A 20979-nucleotide genomic window follows, 5' to 3' on the forward strand; every position below is an offset into this window, starting at 1 on the left:
TGGCAGAGTTTATGTTCTTAACTACTCTTTCTCATGGCTCAGCTGTGAATAATATTTATGTAGCCATAAAATAAACATAGAATATTGATTTAGTAAAATATAGTGATGTAGGGCTTCCCTGGTGACACAGTGGTTGAGAGTCCGCCTGCCGATGCAGGGGACGCGGGTTCGTGCCCCGGTCTGGGAGGATCCCACGTGCTGCGGAGCGGCTGGGCCTGTGGCCACTGGGCCTACGCATCCGGAGCCTGTGCTCCGCAGAGGGAGAGGCCGCACCCATGAGAGGCCCGCGTACCGCCTATATATATATATATATAGTGATGTAATAACAATATAGTGGGAAACTGTGGGAGAAGTGTGTATATGGGATGGGAGGTTTAAGATAACTGAATCTTGGGCTTCCCTGGTGGTGCAGTGGTTAAGAATCCACCTGCCGTTCCTTTTTGTCCCTTTCCAGCATTTCAAGATGTCGAAGCAAGGACGTGGTGGGTCCTCTGGTGCGAGATTCCGGATTTCCTTGGGTCTTCCGGTTGGAGCCGTGATCAACTGTGCTGACAACACAGGAGCCAAAAATCTGTATATCATCTCTGTGAAGGGGATCAAGGGACGACTGAATAGACTTCCTGCTGCTGGTGTGGGTGACATGGTGATGGCCATAGTCAAGAAAGGCAAAGCAGAGCTCAGAAAGAAGGTACATCCAGCAGTGGTAATTCGACAACGAAAGTCACACTGGAGAAAAAATGGTGAAGATATTTTTTTGAAGATATTTTTGAAGATAACGCAGGGGTCATAGTAAACAATAAAGGCGAGATGAAAAGTTCTGCCATCACAGGACCAGTTGCAAAGGAATGTGCAGACTTGTGGCCCAGGATTGCATCCAATGCTGGCAGCATTGCATGATTCTTCAGTGTATTTGTAAAAGAAAAAAATGATAATAAAAATTATTTGCTCCATGTCACTCTTCTTGACACCACCTAACCCTTACCCCCTCTGTAAAATAAAACTACCCAGTGCAAAAAAAAAAAAAGAATCCACTTGCCAATGCAGGGGACACAGGTTCAAGCCCTGGTCCAGGAAGATCCCACATGCTGCAGAGCAGCTAAGCCCGTGTGCCACCACTATTGAACCCGCGTGCTGCAACTACTGAAACCCATGTGCCTAGAGCCCGAGCGCTGCAACTAGAGAAAGCCCGCGTGCAGCAACCAAGACCCAACTCAGCCATAAATTAATTGATTAATTTTTAAAAAAGGAATAAGATTGTCAGAGCTGCAAGGGATTAAAAAAAGATAATCTTTTCATTGCAGAAAATCATAGCTGATGTGTAAAAATTAAAAGTCAAGAAATAAAAGTATAAACAGATTATTTAGAAATATGTAGTGATACCAGAAGAAATAGTTATAAGATTTGAAAGTGATTCTCTCTGAGGAGGAGAAATGTGGGATGGGGAAGGATGAAGCAAAGTTCTAATAGATTTTTATTGTTGCTGTTATAAACCTTATGGTACTCTATAACTATAAAAATTACATTTTAAAAAACCAGGACTCCAAACGTGTACAGAAAACTTAAAGACTGTTATGGGCTGAATGTGTGTCCCCCCCAAATTCATATGTTGAAGGCCTTACCCCCAGTATGGCTGTATTTAGAGATAGGTCCTCTAAGGAAATAATTAAGGTTAAATGAGTCCATAAGGGTGGATCCCTGATCCTATAGGATTAGTGTCCTTATAAAAAGAGATATCAGAAAGCTCACTCACTCTCTCTCCACACACATGCACCAAGAAAAGGCCATGTGAGGTCATAGTGAGAAGGCGGCTGTCTACAAGCCAAGAGAAAAGCTCTCACGGAAACTAAGTTTACCAGCACCTAATCTTGGACTTCCCAGGCTCCAGAACTGTGAGAAAATAAATTTCTGTTTTTCAAGCCACCCAGTCTGTGGTATTTTGTTTCAGCAGCCCAAGCAGACTAATACAGAGACATTATCCTCAATGAAATAAGCCAGTCATAGGGACATTCCTGGCAGGCCAGTGGTTAAGACTCTGTGCTTTGACTGCAAGGGGCATGGGTTTGATCCCTGCTTAGGGAACTAAGATCCCACATGCTGCGTGGCGTGGCCAAAAAAAAAAAGAAGAAGAAAGAAAGAAGCCAGTCATAAAAGGGCAAATACTGAACGACTCCACTTAAATGAGGTACCTCAAGTAATCAAATTCATAGACAGACAGTAGAATGGTGGTTGCCAGGGGGATGGGATAATGGGGAGTTATTTTTTTTAAACATCTTTATTGGAGTATAATTGCTTTACAATGTTGTGTTAGTTTCTGCTGTATAACAAAGTGAATCAGCTATATGTATACATATATCCCCATATCCCCTCCCTCTTGCGTCTCCCTCCTACCCTCCCTATCCCACCCCTCTATGTGGTCACAAAGCACCGAGCTGATCTCCTTGTGCAATGCAGCTGCTTCCCACTAGCTATCTATTTTACGTTTGGTAGTGTATATATGTCAGTGCTACTCTCTAACTCCATCCCACCTCACCCTTCCCCCTCCCCGTGTCCTCAAGTCCATTCTCTACGTCTGCGTCTTTATTCCTGTCCTGCCCCTAGGTTCTTCAGAATCATTTGTTTTTTGTTTTTTGTTTTTTTGTTTTTTAGATTCCATACATATGTGTTAGCACACGGTATTTGTTCTTCTCTTTCTGACTTAACTTCATTCCGTATGACAGACTCTAGGTCCATCCACCTTAATGGGGAGTTATTGTTTAACGGGTATAGAATTTCAGTTTGGGAAGATGGAAAGAGTTTTAGAGATGGATGGTGGTGATGGTTATGCAACAATGTGAATGTACTAAATGTCAATGAACTGTACACTTAAAACTGGTGAAGATGGTAAACGTTTTCTGTATTTTACCACAATTTTCTTAAAATGGAAAAAAAGAATGTATAGAGGTATGCATTGTAATATAGATCGGAAGCTGTACACTTGGTTTCAGTTCTGCATTCCTGCTTGCCAAAGTCTCACACATATAGAGCTTCCTCAGCATTCTGCTCTCAGTTTTTCAGTCTGTACCCCTTGCTGGGGCTACCTGACTCACTCCTTGGCTTCAGTTATCATCTACAATACATATTGGTAGTCAGACCTTTCTTCTGTGCTCTATATCCATACTTTTCAAATGAAAACTGAGCATCTCCACTTGAAAGTCCCAAAAGGACCTCAAATTCAAAGAATTCAAACCAGATTCATTCCCTTCCTCTCCCAATTCTACTCCTTCATGTTTGAAAAAGAGAAAGAGAAGAGAAATGTTAATACCCTTCCTCCTTCATTCCATACTCCAGACCGTACTCTTTCTCCTACACCACACTGCCTTCAGGGCCAATTAGTTCATGTGTTTCCCAGAAATAGGCCTTTTTCCCCTATAAGAAGGACTGAATTTTCATCTTCAAAAAGTGATGTTAAATTATACTTCATATGTGCATGACCCAGCAAGGCCACTGTACCCAAAACCTTAAACCAACCCCTTATCCCTGAGTATGCTATAACAACAACACTAGAGTAAGAATCTGGGGACCCGGTGCCACAGTCAGACCCAGAACTGGCTATAAGACCACTTAACTTTCCAAAACATCTAGGAATGTTATCCACTGCTATCTTAGCCTCATTGCTGCCCCTAGAACTGGGGATGAGGGCCACCCTAAACCCCATGCTTTGAAGGGTCCTGCATATCACTCACTCACACACACACACACACACACACACACACACACACTTATTAAAGAACACAAGGGTGCCTGTGTTACATGGGATCTGGTGCTCATTGTTGGTACAGTGCAACTTATAGGCCTAAACATCTGTACTTTGACTAACACTGTTCTGGCTCCAGGAAAATGCTTCTCCACATCTGTTTCCCTGTCTCCTTTAAACAAAAGGCAACTGTGTCCAAATGCCATGAAGATTTGTGGATTGTGCCACTGCTGACATAAGAAATAGACATTATTTCAGACTAAAGGGAAGATTCTAGCAGTGAACCACTCAGGGAAGAGAAAAAAACAAGCTACCTTGTCAGAGCCTTCTTCTCAGATACATGAATGCCATAGATTTTTGCTTAACAAACTTTAATTTCCCAGTAGTGTCCATTTTCTTGTTTATATTTATTTTCTGGTTTGTGGTTCCAAAGTAATAAAAAATTAATGCAATATTTGCAACAGTTGCATATATAGGCTAAAGAATATTTCACAATATTAAACAACAGATATGACTCTTGATTTGGGGATGTATGGAGAGAGAGAAACACGCATGAATCGTTGTCACAGATTGGATCCCCAGTAAACAGATTATGAGACAAAGATTAGTATAGGAGGTTTATTGGGGAGAGCTCCTGGGATAAACATTTATGGAAGAAAAGGGAGAAAATAAACAGGAATGAAAAGAGGAAGAAATCAAATGTCAGTGCACTATCAGTAGAATGCCTCAGCATACACTGTAGGGAATTCTGAACTTAGGATGAAACTTCAAAGCTATCTCAAGTAGGGGCAAGAGGACCAGGCCTTTATACACAGCATCAGTGAGCCATTGGATGTGGGACACTCTGAGAATAGGGTGTGATCTTGAACAAGACAATTCTCAGCTGATGAGATGCCTGAATGCAGCTGGCATCCAAGGGCTCTCTGATGGCAACATTCTTAACAACTGAAGTAATAAGGCCTTTATTGCTAAAGGGAACTCTGGGCAGGGCATTGCAGTATCCACCACAGTCCACCCTTTGTGCCTCTCAGATCTGCTTTATATAAGTTCCAGGATCAGCTCTTCCAGGGGTCTGGTAGGCCTCTCTTCCTAGGGGAAACTTAAACTATAGCCCCCAACACTGCAGCTGGTCTCAAAGCTGAAAATGACCATCCCTCTCTTCCACTATCAATTACAGATCCCAATCACTCTTAGGGTCTTGGTGGTTTGCCTGGTGGTATGATCCAGACCCTCACTCCTGATCATCATGGGTTTCTCAGGCTGGAGTTGCTGTCCTTGATGATACCCACATACCAAGCCCACCAATCTATACATAAGGCTGGGGTTTTTCCTTCTCAGTCAGCTTGTCAAAAAAGATCCCCCATGAGGCACAGGTGTAAGGAGTGTGAAAGGTGCTAGCGCAACAGTGGTGGATATCATGGAGGATCTGCTCTAGCTGATTGTGCAGGTGCTTATACCCTCCAGTCCTGCTTGTGCTTGATCCTACGTGTAAAACTTCCATCTTGTTGCTGGGCCTGCCCACACTTATATCTTGGAGGATCTGACAAAACTCAGTTCATAATGGGCAGTTCTGGTTGTATGGTCAGTTGCATGGTCATTTGATGTCCTATGACCATGTATTCCATATCTACCAGGACACAGTAGCATATCAGGAGCTGTTTTTAAAAGATATATAATTATCCACTGCATGTGGCATGACTTTGTTCCAGAATCTAAGTTCTGGTCTAAGTTGTGACCTTCCCATTGGGGCTTACCAAAAACTCCACATGGCATCTTCCACCAACACAGATATCTCTAATACCTTAGAGTCTACTGATTTCATGGTCCAAGTGGCAGGACTGCTTGAAACCATGGCCTAGACCTGCTATAAGGCCTTCTTTTGTTCTAGGCCCCACTCAAAGTTGGCAGCTTTTCGTGTTACCCAACATGTGGGTCAAAACAGTAATTCCAGATGTGAAATGTGCTGCTTCCAGAACCCAATAAAGCCTACAAGACATTGAGCTTCCTTCTTCATGAGGAAGGTGGAAAATGCAATAATTTGTACTGTACTTTTATAGGGAATCTCCTGGCATGCCCCAGACCATTCAACCCCTAAAAACTGTACTTAATGCAGCCAGCCCCTGGATCTTTGTAGGGTTTATCTCCCATCCTCAGGAGTACACATGTCTTACCAAGGCCTCCAACATGTTACCCACTTCTTAGCCATTTGGTCCAACTAGCATGATGTCATCAACACAGTGGACTAGTGTCATATTCAGATGGTCCAGATCTCTTCATACTATACCATGACAGAGGACAGGAGAGTTAGTAGAGTCTTGAGGAAAAACTATAAATGTATACTGTTGTCATTCTATGTGAATGTGAACTTTTATGATGTTCCATTCTGATAGGGATAGGAAAAAAAATATTTTCCAAATCAGTAGCTGATTACTGTACTAGGTACCTAAGGCCATGTCATCCTGTTCTAGCAAAGATATCGTATCTGACATGGCAACTGCCCTTGTGCCACTACTTGGTCGAGTTTACAGTAGTCTACTGTCATCTACCAGACTCTGTCCACATTTTTCAGGGGTCCAAACTGATGCATTAAATGGAGATATGATGGGGACCACATCCCAGCATTCTTTAGGTCTTTAGGTGGCACTAACTTCAGCCATCCTCTCCAAGATGCTATCTATATGTTTTCATTTACCATCTTTGCCAAGGAAGAGGACAGCAATTTCAAAGCTTCCACTTGGCCTCATCTACAAATAGCTCTGACTCCACATGCCAAGGAACCAATATGGGGCTTGTACCAACTATCATAATGTCTATTCCAATTTTATATTCAAACACCAGAAAAATAACCATTGAGTGAGTCTGTAGACCCAGTGGAGCCACTATAAACCCAACATAGACTAGGAGCTTATATAATTTCTGGTTTCCATCTGCCCCTATTCTAACAGGGGTGAGGCAAGATGATACGTTAGGTCTCTGGGTATCAATAGCAACTCACAACCAGGGTCCATCAGCCCTCAAAATGTTTGGGTATTCCTCTTTCCCCAGCACACAGTTACCTTCGTAAATGGAAGGACTGGAGGAATCAGTCCTGGGTACCCCACTCCTTCAAACAGTGCTCTCTGGATCAAAAACTGACTTAAGGCCAAAGCTGAGCAGGAGAGTGTGACTTATTGAGGCACCTTCCCTCAGACTTCTGAGTATCTTTGATTTTTTTTTTTGATTGTACAGATCGAATACAAATTGTTGGACGCTTATTTTCCCTAGGACAATGTGTTATATTGACCACCCACATTCTATTAACTACCTCTTAACCATCTATCTACCAGGAGGAGCACTGTGTTCTATTAACCCTCTCCAAAGCTCTCTGCAGATCAGGCCTCCCGGCCTATTACTCTGACCCTGTGGTGCATTATGGTATTTGCACCTACCTGACTTCTGACAATTGAGCACAGTTATCCTGTCTCTATTGTTTCAGTGGCATCACCATTTCTATCAGTGATCTTCATCCTATAATACCCTCCCCTATTCTGAGCCCTGGTCTGCAGAGGCAAGCCACCACTGAACTTCTCAGTGATGCTGGTAACCCTTTAACCAGTGCATTCCTTATAGCTTTAGCAAATGGTGTGCCCTTTGGGTCCTCCTCCATAACATAGTCCTCTGGAGGGCTTTCTGGCTTTATAATATATTTATTCTATTCCCACTTCCCTGAGCCTTTAATCCCTTCTCCCACCACCTGCAGTGGCAACTCTGGCCTTTATACCTCAATGTGGGCCATTGGTTTTTTTCTATTCTTTGAGGAGCCATTCTAATAGTGAGTTCACATTGATCTCCTGGGATCTTTTCCAGGATGTTAAATCCTGTATCTTGGTAGAGAACTCTCTAATCAATTAATACTCCCTTATTCAATTTTATATTCTAGCTCCCCTGATCAAGGCCCTCAGAATTCAGTCCCATGCTTACTCCCTCAGCACCTGCTAGAACATGCTGGCTAGGTCCTGCAGCTCCTTCTTGAGATATTCCCTTTCCTTCCTTATTAGGCCCAGAACACCACCAATGAAGTTATGTAACTTAACCCTAGACATAGGCCCAGTGGCCAGGATGGGAGGTGGGGGCAGATTCTGTGGGAAACACACATTATCTTACAAGGGAAAGGGCTCTGCATGTTCAAGCAAGGTGAAGCACTAACGCTTAATAGGAAGGAGTGGGACACTTCTGAACGCTCAAGGAGCTCAGGGAAATCTGAGGATATAAGACTTTTAGGGACATCAATCCAGATGTCCCTATTCCATGTGTCAGGGTCACATTCCTTCCTAACCAGGGCCCTGGTCTTGGCATAGCAGACTTGTCTTGGTTTAGATTTTAACTTTCTTTGAAGCTTGTTTCAATAAGTCCTGGGCTTGGTCCTCAGATTTCTCTCCTCTCTACCTGAAAAAGATGAGGACCTCTTTATATGCTGTGAATGAAACCCTCTGGCTTTCACACAGAGCTTAAATTGTTGACTAATTTAATTCAGCTTTTCATTATCTTTTCCTAGAGGTCCATCAAGCTGAGCAATAGCCACCCAATTTTCTGGACTTCCTTATATTTAATATACCTCACATATTTCTCAAATGCCTACCACATGGCACCAGTTAATGTATTCCCTTCCATGAATGCCATTCTAGTTCAACTCCAGTGAAAGCTCTAACTCCTCTGCTACCTGTTCCACATGTCTATTCCACCTACCACAAATGATGGGGTCCTCATTGGCAGCTGGGCAGCAGATGATCCATCTCCTAAATTTCATCACAGTGTATGCTTTTCTGAACCTCTTCTTGTACCAACTGTTGTAGGATGGCTTCCTGGAGAGCAGACTCAGAGACAGGGTTCAGCATGAAGGGCTTTTATTAGGGAATGCTCTTAGGATTAAAACCTGTGAAAAGGAAAAGAAGGAAGCAGGATTGGACAGAGGGAGAAGTTAAGCTGTCCCATTTGGGGCAAGAAGGCCATGTAGATCAGTCATTGAATGTGAAGTACCCCAGAAAGGAGTTATGACCTTGGGGGAGGTGGCTTTCTAGCTGAGGCAATTCCCAATGAGGGCTGACAGCTGAGGGCTGTCTGCTGGCAGCACTCCTAGCAACTGAAATAATAAACTCTTTATTCATGAAGGAGGATTAGGGCAGCAGATTGCAGAATTCACCACAAGTATGACATCATTTTTTCCACTGGAAAGTTGGTGACCATCAAATGCTAGAATTGAGAACAGCTTTACTTTCAAAACGATTAATGAAATTTAAAATTTCAAACATTTATACTTATATTTATGGCTTTATTTAAGTAATATTTATTTTAAAATTTTATTTATATTCCAAATATTCAGACATAAATATGTGAACCTCCATTTATACTTTTGCTCTAGTGCCCTGAAATGCTATTAACAGGCCCGCTTAGCCTGAATTCATCCGTTTCCTTTTAGTAAATTATGCAAAAAGTCCTGGTTTATTATAGTTGTAGTTGCCCATCAACATTTTCAAGAGCTGCATAATGTCTCAATGTGTAGACATACCTTAATTTCTTAGCCAAGTGCCTATTTCAAGACACTTGGGTCATTCACAATTTTTCACTCTTCAAAAAGGTGCAGATGCACAGCCTTGTACAAGCTGATTATTTGATTATCTCCTAATGATAAATTTCTACAAGAGGAATTTCTGGGTCAAAGAGCATGCACATCTTGAAAGCTTCTGAAACATGTATCCAAATGGATCTTGTACCAAGTATGCTCCCACCAGTACAGTTTGAAGGTGTCCCTCCACCCACACCCTCACCATACTCTGGGTTGGAAGAGAGGTGGATCTTCTCCAGTATGGATGCCAACAGCCCTCTCAATGGTTCCATAAAGACCCTGCCCCAACCAATCTTGTAAAAGAAATCTGATAGAAGCACTAAAAATTATTATTTCTTCTATTATATTTTTTCATAATTCCAAAATAATTACTAAAATATTCACTCCCATAGACACCAGAGTTGGACAAGAAAGAGGATGTTTTCCTATCAAATGCCCTCAGGACCCTACAATAAAATTGTCCCTCTCTGTATGTCCCCAGGATAGGTTCCAGCACTTCTTCATTCAAAGCAACTCTCACTTCCTTCCTCCCATTGCCACTCCTATTGCCACCAGTGAAATTTCACGCCTTTAGCATCTATGCCTGAACTATGGTGGTAACTTCCTAAGTGGTGTTCCAATCTCCAGTGGCCAATCCTGTCCCCACTCCAACTCTGACCCATTCTGCACGCAAGTCAGTCACATAATGTTCCTTTCATCTTGTCACTCCTCTGGTCACAAAAGGCTTTCGTGTCTCCCAGAAGTGGGTAGAATATACAGACACCTCAGTTTAGAAATCAGGGATCCTCCATGAATGGGACTCACCCAACTGCCTGACTGTATTTTCCATCACTACCCTCCCCACACTTTGTACTCCAGGCAGGCCAGTCTCCTCTGTGGAGCAAAATTCCCACCTCCATGCCTTTCTTCCCGTCACTCCTCCCTCCTCCAATGCCCTTCTGCCCTGTTTTTATCCTGTCTTTCATGCCCAGCTTACTTAAGTGCCCCCTCCTCTGCAAAACTTTCCCTGAACACTGTTGCATGCAGAAGTTTCTTCTGCCTTTAAGCACTAATAGGAAACAGCTGGCTATGATCATAGGCTCTTGGGTTTTGTTAGTATCTTTTTGTTTCCATACATCTTGCCTTTCCAAATAGATCACAGATTCAAGGACAAAGACGTGTCTTTTTTTTCTGCTTAAAACACACAACTTTATTGATGACATAAAAATAAAGTCTCAAATGTATAAGCATAAGTCCACACAAAGGACCAAAGATTACCTTACTTATGAAGAATCAGCTCAGTTTCTGCTCATGAAGCATACCAAAAATATCTCAATCCAGACAAGGTAAAAATCAACACATGTATTTTCAGTACAAAATTGAATTCATTTGGTGTTCATAAAATGGTCCAGCTAACGACCATCATAAGCAACATCACTTTAGAAATTATAATGCAATTTACAATGTGCATTACTTCCAGGCTGCAAAACCAAAATATTACTCAAATTTGTTTGGAAAATTACAACTAATCAGAGTTTACTTAATAATAGCTCAACTCTTTCTTTCACCTCAGGGTCATTGTATTCTGCTGCTAAGACTCGAAGTTTCTTGGCACATGCTTTAGGTCGTTGGAATATGAAATAAAGGGAATTTTTACTGAACTTGTCCTGGGTAAATACTTTTGCTCTTTTTTTAAAATGGTAATTTATATTTTCAAATAGTGAAAGAGCATTAAGAATATTTTCCTTTGTCTCTTTCTTGCTAAAGATATTAATCAGTGATGCTGGTGCATTGGCAATGAGCAAGTCTTTTGTCATAGATGGATTTTTAGAGAAATTTAAAAGCATTCCCAAAATATGGTCTTTAGTTTCTCCACTTCCCACAGTTAACAAACGAAGAAATTCTGAAATGTAATTTGTAACCATATGCTGATATTCACTAATAATAGTCAGGTGCTTTATCAATCTCAATCCAGCCAGCTGCACATTTGAATTCAAGGGATAGGTGATGGTGTCTTCACATACTTGGTTTAAGTATGTTTTAACCTTCCTGTGATTTTCAGCAGCCACCGAGATGTTATTCAGTGCATTTAAAGCCTTCTGCCTAACACTGGGGTAGGGATTATTGAGCAAGCCTTCAATAATTGAGATTCTACCTGCATTACGAATGACTTCATGGGAGAATGGGTAATCACGGCTGTTATACAGAGCATTATTGGCTATTTCATGAATAGAAGGATCTTCAGTCATCTCAATCATGCAAATGAGTTTTTCAAGCTCTCGTGGATCCATATTAGTTTCACGTCTACAGCGGCAGGCCCAAGGCTGAGTTTTCTCCCCAGACCTGATCTGCTTTCTGAGCTCATCTTCAGGTGGGAAGCAGGATTCATTTTGATATGGAAATTTCATTTCTGTCCAGATCATGGCTCCCGCCCATGACCCCATTCCTGCCCCAGGGACCATAGATGGATATGTGACTCTTGACTCAGCTGACTTTTTGGCTTTAGTCTTAGGTGCAGATTTGTCCTCACTTCTGTTTTCATTACTATCCCAGAAACAAGACTTTACATCGACTCCACCAGCAGCTTCAAGCTTATCCTTGGTGCTGGCCTTATCTCCAGCCCTACGCTCAAAATTGACATCTTTCTCACGCTTAGATCTGAATGCATTACTGTTCTCACTCTCAGCCCAAAACAAGGACCTTAAACTTATCTCCTCAATATCAGGGCTGGATGCTCCACTTAGCTCATCCTCATCTACATCCCCAGCCAAAGTCCAGGACCCCATGCCAGCCTCTTCCCCAACCCCAAGCCTAGACCCTGTAGTGGCTGTATCTCCATCCCAGAGCCAAGACTCCTGCCTGACCTCAGCCCCAACCCCAGCCCCAGCCTCAGCCCCCACACAGGAATCCATACAGGCAGCCTCATCAGATCTGATCCAGGACCCACTACTGTTTTTGTTCTCAGCCCCAAATCTAGAACTAATGATAGCCTCTTCCCTAACCACTGAGCTGGATTCAATACTGGCCTCATTTTTATCTCCAGGGCTAGACACAATACCAGCTTCTTCCCCTCTCCAGAACCAAGACCCTGTACTAGCCTCACTCCCAGCCCCAAACCAGGATCCTTCATTGGCCTCTGTCCCAGCACTCACCTGAGACCTTCTACTGGTCTGGTCTCCAGGCCTAGCCCAGGAACCTCCACTTTCCTGCTCTTCAGGCCCTAAGCTAGACCCTCTACTGGCCTCATTCCCAGGCTTAGACCCAGCCCAGGATTTTCCACAAGGCTGATCCCCAGTGCCAGCCCAGGAGCCTCCTCCACTGGCCTGATCCTCAAACCCAGGTTTGAAACAGCTACCAGCTTGATTCCCAGCCACAATCCAGGACGTTCCACTGGCCTGACCCCCAGTACCAACCCAGGACCCACCACTGGCCTGGTCTGCAAGCCCTGGACTAGACCCTCCCATGGCATGGTCCTGAGCACCAGACCAGAACGCTCCTCCACTGGCCTGATCCTCAAATCCAGGTTTGGAACAGCTACCAGCCTGATCCCCAGCCCCAGCCCAAGACCCTCCACTGACCTGACTCCCATTATCAGCCCAGGACCCACCACCGGACTGGTTCATGGGCCCAAGCCCAGGCCCTCCAATGGCCTGGCCACTAGTCCCACCCCAGGACCCTCCTGTATTGGCCTGACTCCCACTGTAAGCATAGAACCATCCAGTGAACTGATCCTTGAGCACTGGCCTGGATCCTCCACTGGCCTGGTCCCCAATGCCAGCCCAGGAATCTCCAACGGACTGGTCCCTGGGCCCCAGTGTAGACCCTCCACTAGCCTGGCCTCCACTAGCCTGGCCCCCACTGTCAGCCCAAGACACTCTTCCAGATTTGGCCTGATCCTCATATCTAGGCTTTGTCTCACCACCAGCCTGATGCCCAGGTCCAACCCAGGACCCTTCATTGGCCTGGTCCACAGCCCCAACCAAGAAACCTCCACTGGCTTGGTTCCCAGAGTCAGCCCAAGACCCTCCACTGGACTGGTCCTCAGGCCCCGACCTAGTCCCTCCACCAGCCTGGCTACCAGCCCCAGCCAAAGACTCTTCTTCACTGACCTGATCCTTAAATCCAGGCTTGGACCCACCACCAGGCTGATCACCAGTCCCAGTCCAAGAACCCCCACTGGCCTGATCCACGGCCCCCACCAAGAATCCTTCACTGGCCTGGTTCCCAGTGCCAGTCCAGGACCCAACACTGGACTGGTCTGCAAGCCCTGGCCTAGACTCTCTATTGGGCTGTTCTCCAGCTGTAACCCAGGACCCACCACTGGACTCATCCACAAGCCCTAGCCCAGACCCTCCACTGGCTTGGTCTGCAGTGTCAGCCCAGGCCCTTCCACTGGACTGGTTTTCAGGCCCCAGCCCAGCTCCAGCCCAGGACACATTTTCATTGGTCTGATGCTCAAGTCTAGGCTTGGATCCACCACCAGACAAATCACTAGTCCCAACCCAGGATGCACCGCCAGACAGATCACTAGTCAGAATCCAGGACCCTCCAGTAGCCTGGTCCACAGCCACAGCCCAGTACCCAATGTTAACCACATTCCCAGCTGTAGCCTGAGCCCAGGACCCTCCATTAGCCTGAATCCCAGCCACATCCTGGGACCTTCCACTGGCCTGTGCCTCAGCCCCAGCCCAGGATGCTCCATTGGCCTGATTCTCAACCACAGTCCAGGACACTCCAATGGTCTCTCCCCCAGTCCAGGATACCCCACTGGCCTGGCCCCCAGCCCAGGAACTCTCACTGGCCTGAGCTCCAGTCCAGGGCACCACAACAGCCTGGTTGCCAGTGCCAGTCCAAGAAGCCCCACTGGCCTGGTTCTCAGCCACAGTCCAGGACCCTCCAACAGCCTTGTTCCCAGCGTCTACCCAGTAACCCCCACTGGCCTGGCCTGCAGCCCAGGACTGTTCACTGGCATGACTCCCAGCCCAGAGCCCTCCACTGGCCTGGTCCCCAGCTCCAGCCCAGGATTGAATACCAACCTCATTCTCACCCCTAGCTGCACTCCAGGATTCAACATTGGCTTCATTCTCATCATCAGCCCAGGACATGCTATTCTCCCAGTATCCATCCCTAGCCTGAAACCTAAATTTGATCCACCGCTCAGAAGCAATCCAGTCCTCAACACCAATCCCATTCCAGTAGTAGTCATGGACCTTAGGCTGAGACTTTTTGCAGGCCTGAGTGCCTGCCCCACCCTCACTCTCAGAAGTGGGCGTGGCCTTAGCCTTCGGCTTTACAGAGGCATCTCCTGTGGCTTCTGCCTCAGACTTACGCATAGCCTTGTCCTTTGCCCCAGACGAGGTCTTACTCTGGGAATGGGCTACAGACTGACGCTGGTCAGAGCCCATCGTACATGCTCCAGCCTCTACCTTAGACTCAGCAACATGATTGCCCCTAACCTTACTCCTGGCACCAAGCAAGGCCTCACCCTGGGAATTGGCCAGAGCCTGGGGTGGGGCAGAGCCTGTTGTACCTGGTCCAGTCCCTGCTTTAGACACAGCATTGGGATTGCCCTTGACCTTACTCCTGGCACCAAGCAAGGCATCACCCTGGGAACTGGCCACAGCCTGGGGCTGAGTAGAGCCTGTTGTATCTGTCTGAGGCTGGGCAGAGTCTGCTGTATCTGGCCCAGCCCCTGCCTTAGGCACAGCACTGGGATTGCCCCGGACCTTATTCTTAGTACCACACAAGGCCTCACCCAGGGAACTGGCTGCAGCCTGGGGCTGAGCAGAGCCCTTCGTATCTGTCTTAGACCCTACCTTAGACACAGCATTGGGATTGCCCCGGACCTTATTCTTAGTACCATATAAGGTCTCACCCTGGGAATTGGCTGCAGCCTGGGGCTGGGCAGAGTCCTTTGTATCTGGCCCAGACCCTACCTTAGACACAGCATTGGGATTGCCCCGGACCTTATTTCTGGCACCAGGTAAGGCTTCACCTTGAGAATTAGACTCAGCTTGGGGCTGAACAGAGCCCACTGTATCTGGCCCAGACCCTACCTTAGATACATCATTGGGATTACCCCTGACCTTATTCTTGGCACCAGGCAAGACCTCACCCTGAGAATTGGCCACTGACTGGGGCTGGACAGTGTTTGCTGTATCTGTTTGAGGCTGGGCAGAATACGTTGTATCTGGCCCAGCCCCTGCTTTAGACACAGCATTGGGATTGCCCCGGACCTTATTCTTAGTAGCAGACAAGGCTTCACCCCAGGAATTGGCCACAGCCTGGGGCTGAGCAGTGCCTGTTGTATCTGTTTGAGGCTGGGCACAGCCCTTTGTATCTGGCCCAGCCCCCGCCTTAGACACAGCGTTGAGATTGCTCCTGACTTTAATCTTGACACCAGGCAAAGTCTCACCTTGGGAATTGGCCACAGCTTGGGGCTGGGCAGAGTTCTTTGTATCTGGTCCAGTCCCTGCTTTAGACACAGCATTAGGATTGCCCCGGATCTTATTCTTAGTACCACACAAGGCCTCACCCTGAGAATTGGCCACAGCCTGGGGCTGAGCAGAGCTTGTTGTATCTGTTTCAGGCTGGGGAGAGCCCTTTGTATCTTGCCCAGTACCTGCCTTAGACACAGTATTGGGATTGCCCCGAACTTTATTCTTGACACCAGGCAAGGCTTCCCCCTGGGTATTGGCCATAGCCTGGGGCTGTGCAGAGCTCTTCGCATGTGGCCCAGCCCCTGACTTAGACACAGCATTGGGATTGTCCTGGACCTTCTTCTTGGCACCAGGCAAGGCCTCGCCCTGGGAACTGGCCATTTCCTGAGGCTGACCACAGGCCCTTAGTTCTGCCTTAGCCCCTGCCCCAGAAATAGTATCAGGATCGCCCCTGCCATCAGTCCTGGAATCAGGGAAAATTTCAGCTTGGGCCTTGACCCCAGCTTGAGGCTGTGCACAGGTTTTCATGTCTGCTCCGACCCCTGCCTTACACTTGCCTTTGGCTTTGCCCCTAGCTTTACCTCTGGTACTAGGTAGAGCCTCAGCCTGGCTCTTAGTGGAAGTCTGAGACTGTGCCTTTGTGTCTGTCCCAGCCTCTTCTTTAGACTTGGTGTTGGCATTGCCCTGAGCCTTAATCCTGTCATCAGGCAAGGCATCAGCCTGGACATTGGCCTTAGGCTGAGGCTGTGTATAGGACTCAGTGTCTGTCCCAACCCCCACCTTAGATACGGCATTGGAATTGCCTCTACCCTTACCCCTGGCATCAGACGTAGCCTCAGCCTGAGCACTGGCTACAGCTTGAGGCTGAGCGGCAGCCCTCGTGTCAGCTCCAGTCATTGCCTTAGGTGTGACATTGTTATTTCCCCTATCATCAACCCTGGCACTAGACATTGTCTCAGCCTGTTTCTTGGTCACAGTCTGAGATTGTGTAGAAGCACTTGTACCTGCCCCAACCCCTGCCTCACACATGGCATTGGTATTAACCCCAGCATCAACCATTGCCCCAGGCACAGCCTCAGTCTTGGCTACAATCTGAGGCTGAGCAAAAGCCCTCATATCTACCATAGACCCTGCCTGAGACGCAGTTTTGCAATTCCCCTTGGCCTCAACCCCAGTACCAAGCATGTCGTCAACCTGGATCTTGGCCACAGCCTGAGACAGTGCACAGGACTTCATGTCTGCTCCAGATTCTGCCTTGGACTTGGTGTTATGATTTCCCTTAGCAACAACTGAGGTACCAGACCTGGCCTCAGACTGAGTCTTGGCCACACTCACGGTCTCTTCCAGGGCTCTCAACTTGGTCTCAGCCACACTTCCAATCTTGTTTATGGTACCCACCTTGGCCACTTCCCTGATTACTGCCAAGGCCTCATTCCGTGTCACCATCACTCTGTTCATTTCTGTCTCTTTTTCAGCCAATATACGAGTTTCTGCTTTGGTCTGGGTCATTGCTTCTTTCTTGGTCTCTGCCCTAGCACCAAGTGCCCAAGCTTTAGCCTTGGTCTGGGTCACTGCCTCTTTCTTGACTAGTCTCCCAGACTCAGAGTCAGTTTGGGTCACTGCTTCTTTCATGGCCACTTCACTGGCTTTGGCCTCAGTCAGAATCACTGCCTCTGTTATGACCACTGTTCCAACCACTGTCTTTGCCTCAGATTGGGTCTCTGTCTCTGCCTCAGCCCATGCCTTGGCTTGAGAGTTGGCTTTGATTCTGGCTGTAGCAGTGGTATTAGTCTCTACTTCAGCCCCAGCCCCACCTCCTGCTCCAGTTTCTGCTCCAGTCTTGGGCTTGGATCTAGTCTCAATCTCTGTCCCAACCATGGCTTCACACATCGCCAAGGTCTGGTTCTGTATCCCAACCACAGTCTCCATTTTGACTCTGGACCCATTTCTGGCAAGTCTCCTCACACTCTGGGCTCTTCCCTTGGTTAATCTGTAAATGCAGTAGCAAGCACCAGCCCAGATCATCAGTCCTGCGGTCACCCAGCCCACTTCCTGAACACGACCCATGTAATCACCCTTGCTGAAGACACGAACAAGGTACAGAGGGGCTCAATCAGGCTGTGAAAAGTGGGTAGTAGGTCTGCGCATAGGCCTGTGAGGGTGTTGGTCTTCAGCCACTCAAAGGCCACTACAGTTGCCACTGGAGGTGGACCTAGAAGTGGAGGAAGGAAATGCACTAAAATTTCTCTTCTAATTCTGTGCATCACACAGATAGATACAGAAGGACAGGAAAGTGTAAAAATGGTGTGCTTGGTGGAAGAAAAGGATGATTAGCAAATTCTCTCTCCATCCCTTTTATTTTATCTCCTCTCCATCTTCCCCAGTGCCCAACAATTTCCCCCAAGGTACTTCCGTACACATTTCCTTATACCAAATGAACAGTGGAAAGGATGGTGGTAAGGCTGACTATGAATGGTAAAGACTGGGAAGCCCTCAGACTTCTATTTTTACTGGACCTACTCTGGTCACCACTCCCACAGGTCCCCACCCTCATACCAACCTGTAATGATCAAGGCAGTTCCCTCCTCTTTCCTTCTCTTGATTGGAGATATACCCTAAAGTAGATCTATAAACTCATGAGATCTGTGGACCTAGAGACAGACAGATAGACAGGCGGAAGTGAAGATTTTGCTCTTGTTGTGACAGATATATTATTAGCAAACTACCTCTCTATCCCCTTCAATTCGCCCCACTCCCTGTGCCAAAATAAAGGTGAAGGTGTGGGGTAAGTGAAGAGATAGTGGGAAAAGTGACTGGAAAAAGGAGAGACTGAGGATCCTCCAGACTGGACACTGGCCCTACTGGATGGGCACTGGTCTCCAGCAACCCACCTTTGATGTCTACCCAGCCAGTCCCCAGCCTCTTACCAGTCTATACTGATCAGGGATAATTTCCTTCTTGTTTCTTTGCTTCCAGTGATCTCAAACCTTTCAGACCTGTAGACCAACCTGTGGACAAGTAAACAAACAGATAGTAGAGACCAGGTCCTTCACAGAACAAACAAGCACCTTGATCCCTGACTCCAGTCCCTGCCTTGTGAGAGCACATGTCCAGTTTGCTAAAATGATCCATCCTTTCAAGTCTTCTCTCCATCACACTCCAGCCCACCCTTACCCCAATATTTCTACTATTTCCTGCACTGAAATCAGTAGTGGGGGTAGCAACACTGTGGAAATCTGGCAGAGTGTAGGAGAGGCAGAAGAAACCTCCACTGAGAGGACCGTCTCAAGTCTCAGCCACCTCATATGCCCACCCTCTCTTGTTACCCCCAGGCACTGCCCATCTTCACACCAACCTCCACAGTCCCAGGCCAGTCTCCCAATTTCCCTTGCTTTCAGTGGTAAACAGCCTTACTGTCGCCCTATGGGAAGACCTAGGAAAAAACAGAGAAAAAAGGGAAGGTGAAACTTGAGTGCTTGTGACATCCCAGCATCTGAAACATGGGTCCCAGTACCTGCCTTACTGGATTTAGAGATCTGTTCTCTGGCAAGCAAAACCTAGGGCTTCTCCAGCACTGAAATGCGCAGGGTGGAAAGGGGAGGCAGGAAAAAGGGGAAAGACAGAGGCGAATTATTGTAAAACCACCTGTAGGATTCTAGGGCTTCTCTCAAAAGTCCATCTTTTCCTTCACCTGTGCAGACAGGTGGGAAAATCTGAAAAACTGGAAAACCAGGAGACGCATAGAGGCCCCCATATCCCATATTCTAGAATCACAGCCTACTGCCATCTACTTCTCTTTAAACCCATCTCTAGGAATCTCCAGCATAAGAGACAAGGTGTGTGTGTGGTGGAGGGAGGCTTTTGCTTCTGCAAAATCACCATCCCTGCCCCACAAAGGCTATCTCCAAAAAAAAAAAAAAAAGTAATTCTTTGAGACAACAATTTGTATTTTCTGAGGCACAAATAAAAGCATCCCTAGAAAAGTTGCTGTCTTTATTGGTCTTCAACATACACTTTACGTTAAAAAGCCCAAGCTTGGTAAGTAAACGCAGGTTAGGGAAAGTCCACTATAGCCCCACCCTATATCCCAACCAAATAGAGGCGCCTAAGTTCCTGTCACAGAGAATATTCATAGAGCGCTTCAACTGTTCACAACGGGTGCCCGTGCCCACACTAACCTCCGCAGATCCTGTGCAGTTGTCTCCTTTCCTTCTTCCCTCGCCTTGCCGCGAACAGTGCCACCCCGAATTACTGTCTTCAGATAGGAGATAGTAAAGGCACTGAGTGCTGGGACCAGTACCCAGGACACAGATCCCAACGCTGGATTCAGGAACCCAGTTATCAAACGTCCTTCCCCACATTGCAAGACGCCACCCTCACCAACCCTGCCGTCCAGTCACTAAGGCCCACCATTTTCTCTGCAAACGCCACCGTGGCGTGTCCCTTCCACTGAAATGAGCAGGAAGCGGAGCAGGCGTGTGTGGTCTGTGATTAGATTCAGAGAGAATGGGGCATCTCAATCTCTGCATTTCCCTCTTGAGACACTCCCCCCACCATTCGCCCTGTCAAAGCTCACGGTTCCCCAGCACAGACGTAGGGAGGAGGAGGAGGGCTCGGGAGAATCTGAGCGAAGGCTCTGGGAACTTGAGCCCGCTTTGTCCGCCACCCCCCGACCAGCTCCGGGGATCCGCAGTCCGCTGCCGCCCTGGCTTCGGCGCACGGGGCCCTTACCTGCTCCGCTTCCCCCGGGCCCAATGCCAGCCCGCCGTTCGCAGGGCAGCGGGGAGCTGGTACCCACACACGAGTGACGACTGCACCGAAAGCTGCGTCGCTCTGCAGCTCCCGGTCACGTGAGGGCCCCGCGTCACCGCCTAGCTCGCCCTCCGATCCCCGCCCCCCGCAACCAGGGCCGGCGGGGAGTTCAACAGGACCCTCCCCTCCACCTCCGCGCGCAAGATCTCCCCCTCCACCCAGCTGTGCGCGAGGCCCGGTCACTCAGCTCCTTTCCCTCCAATCTGAGAGCCCACAAGTGGCATCACCTCCCTGCGGTTGGAGTTTGCCCTTCTCCTGTTACCAGGGAGGGTCTGCGTCCCCCATCCACCCTCAGGCCTTGGCTCCGGCCTTTTCGGCTGCTTCTTTGAGGACTCTCTCTTTCTCTCTTACGCTGTTAAGACTAGCGTCCCCATTGGATACGTTGCTGCACCAAAATGGGCTAGGGAAGAGGT

General features: G+C 47.3%; 1 protein-coding gene and 1 pseudogene across 5 annotated transcripts; one reads left to right on the plus strand and one right to left on the minus strand.

Moving 5' to 3' along the window:
• The first annotated feature begins 463 nt into the window (after positions 1–463).
• Positions 464–952, plus strand: LOC115843939 (large ribosomal subunit protein uL14-like; annotated as a pseudogene).
• Positions 953–3876: 2924 nt separating this feature from the next.
• Positions 3877–20909, minus strand: ARMCX4 (armadillo repeat containing X-linked 4). 5 transcript variants are annotated; one of them, XR_004035932.3, is made up of 9 exons: positions 20486–20704; positions 19933–20009; positions 19110–19187; positions 18682–18762; positions 18315–18405; positions 17830–17966; positions 8459–8645; positions 5905–6011; positions 3877–5388 (listed from the first exon to the last, which is right to left on the minus strand). XR_004035932.3 is itself a non-coding variant. In XM_060291976.1 (6 exons), exon 6 carries the CDS (start codon positions 17819–17821, stop codon positions 10844–10846), a length of 6978 nt encoding a protein of 2325 aa, XP_060147959.1. In that variant the 5' UTR covers positions 17822–17966; positions 18315–18405; positions 18682–18762; positions 19110–19187; positions 19933–20009; positions 20794–20909; the 3' UTR covers positions 10505–10843. The 5 variants fall into 5 exon arrangements, 3 of the variants coding, with proteins under 3 accessions (XP_060147959.1, XP_030696395.2, XP_030696396.2); XR_004035933.3 differs by lacking the exon at positions 17830–17966 and having other exon boundaries at positions 3880–5388; positions 20486–20695; XM_060291976.1 differs by lacking the exons at positions 3877–5388; positions 5905–6011; positions 8459–8645; positions 20486–20704 and adding an exon at positions 20794–20909 and having other exon boundaries at positions 10505–17966.
• Between the last annotated feature and the right edge of the window lie 70 nt (positions 20910–20979).

The sequence above is a fragment of the Globicephala melas genome, chromosome X (genome assembly GCF_963455315.2).
Source record: "Globicephala melas chromosome X, mGloMel1.2, whole genome shotgun sequence".
NCBI lineage: Eukaryota > Metazoa > Chordata > Mammalia > Artiodactyla > Delphinidae > Globicephala > Globicephala melas.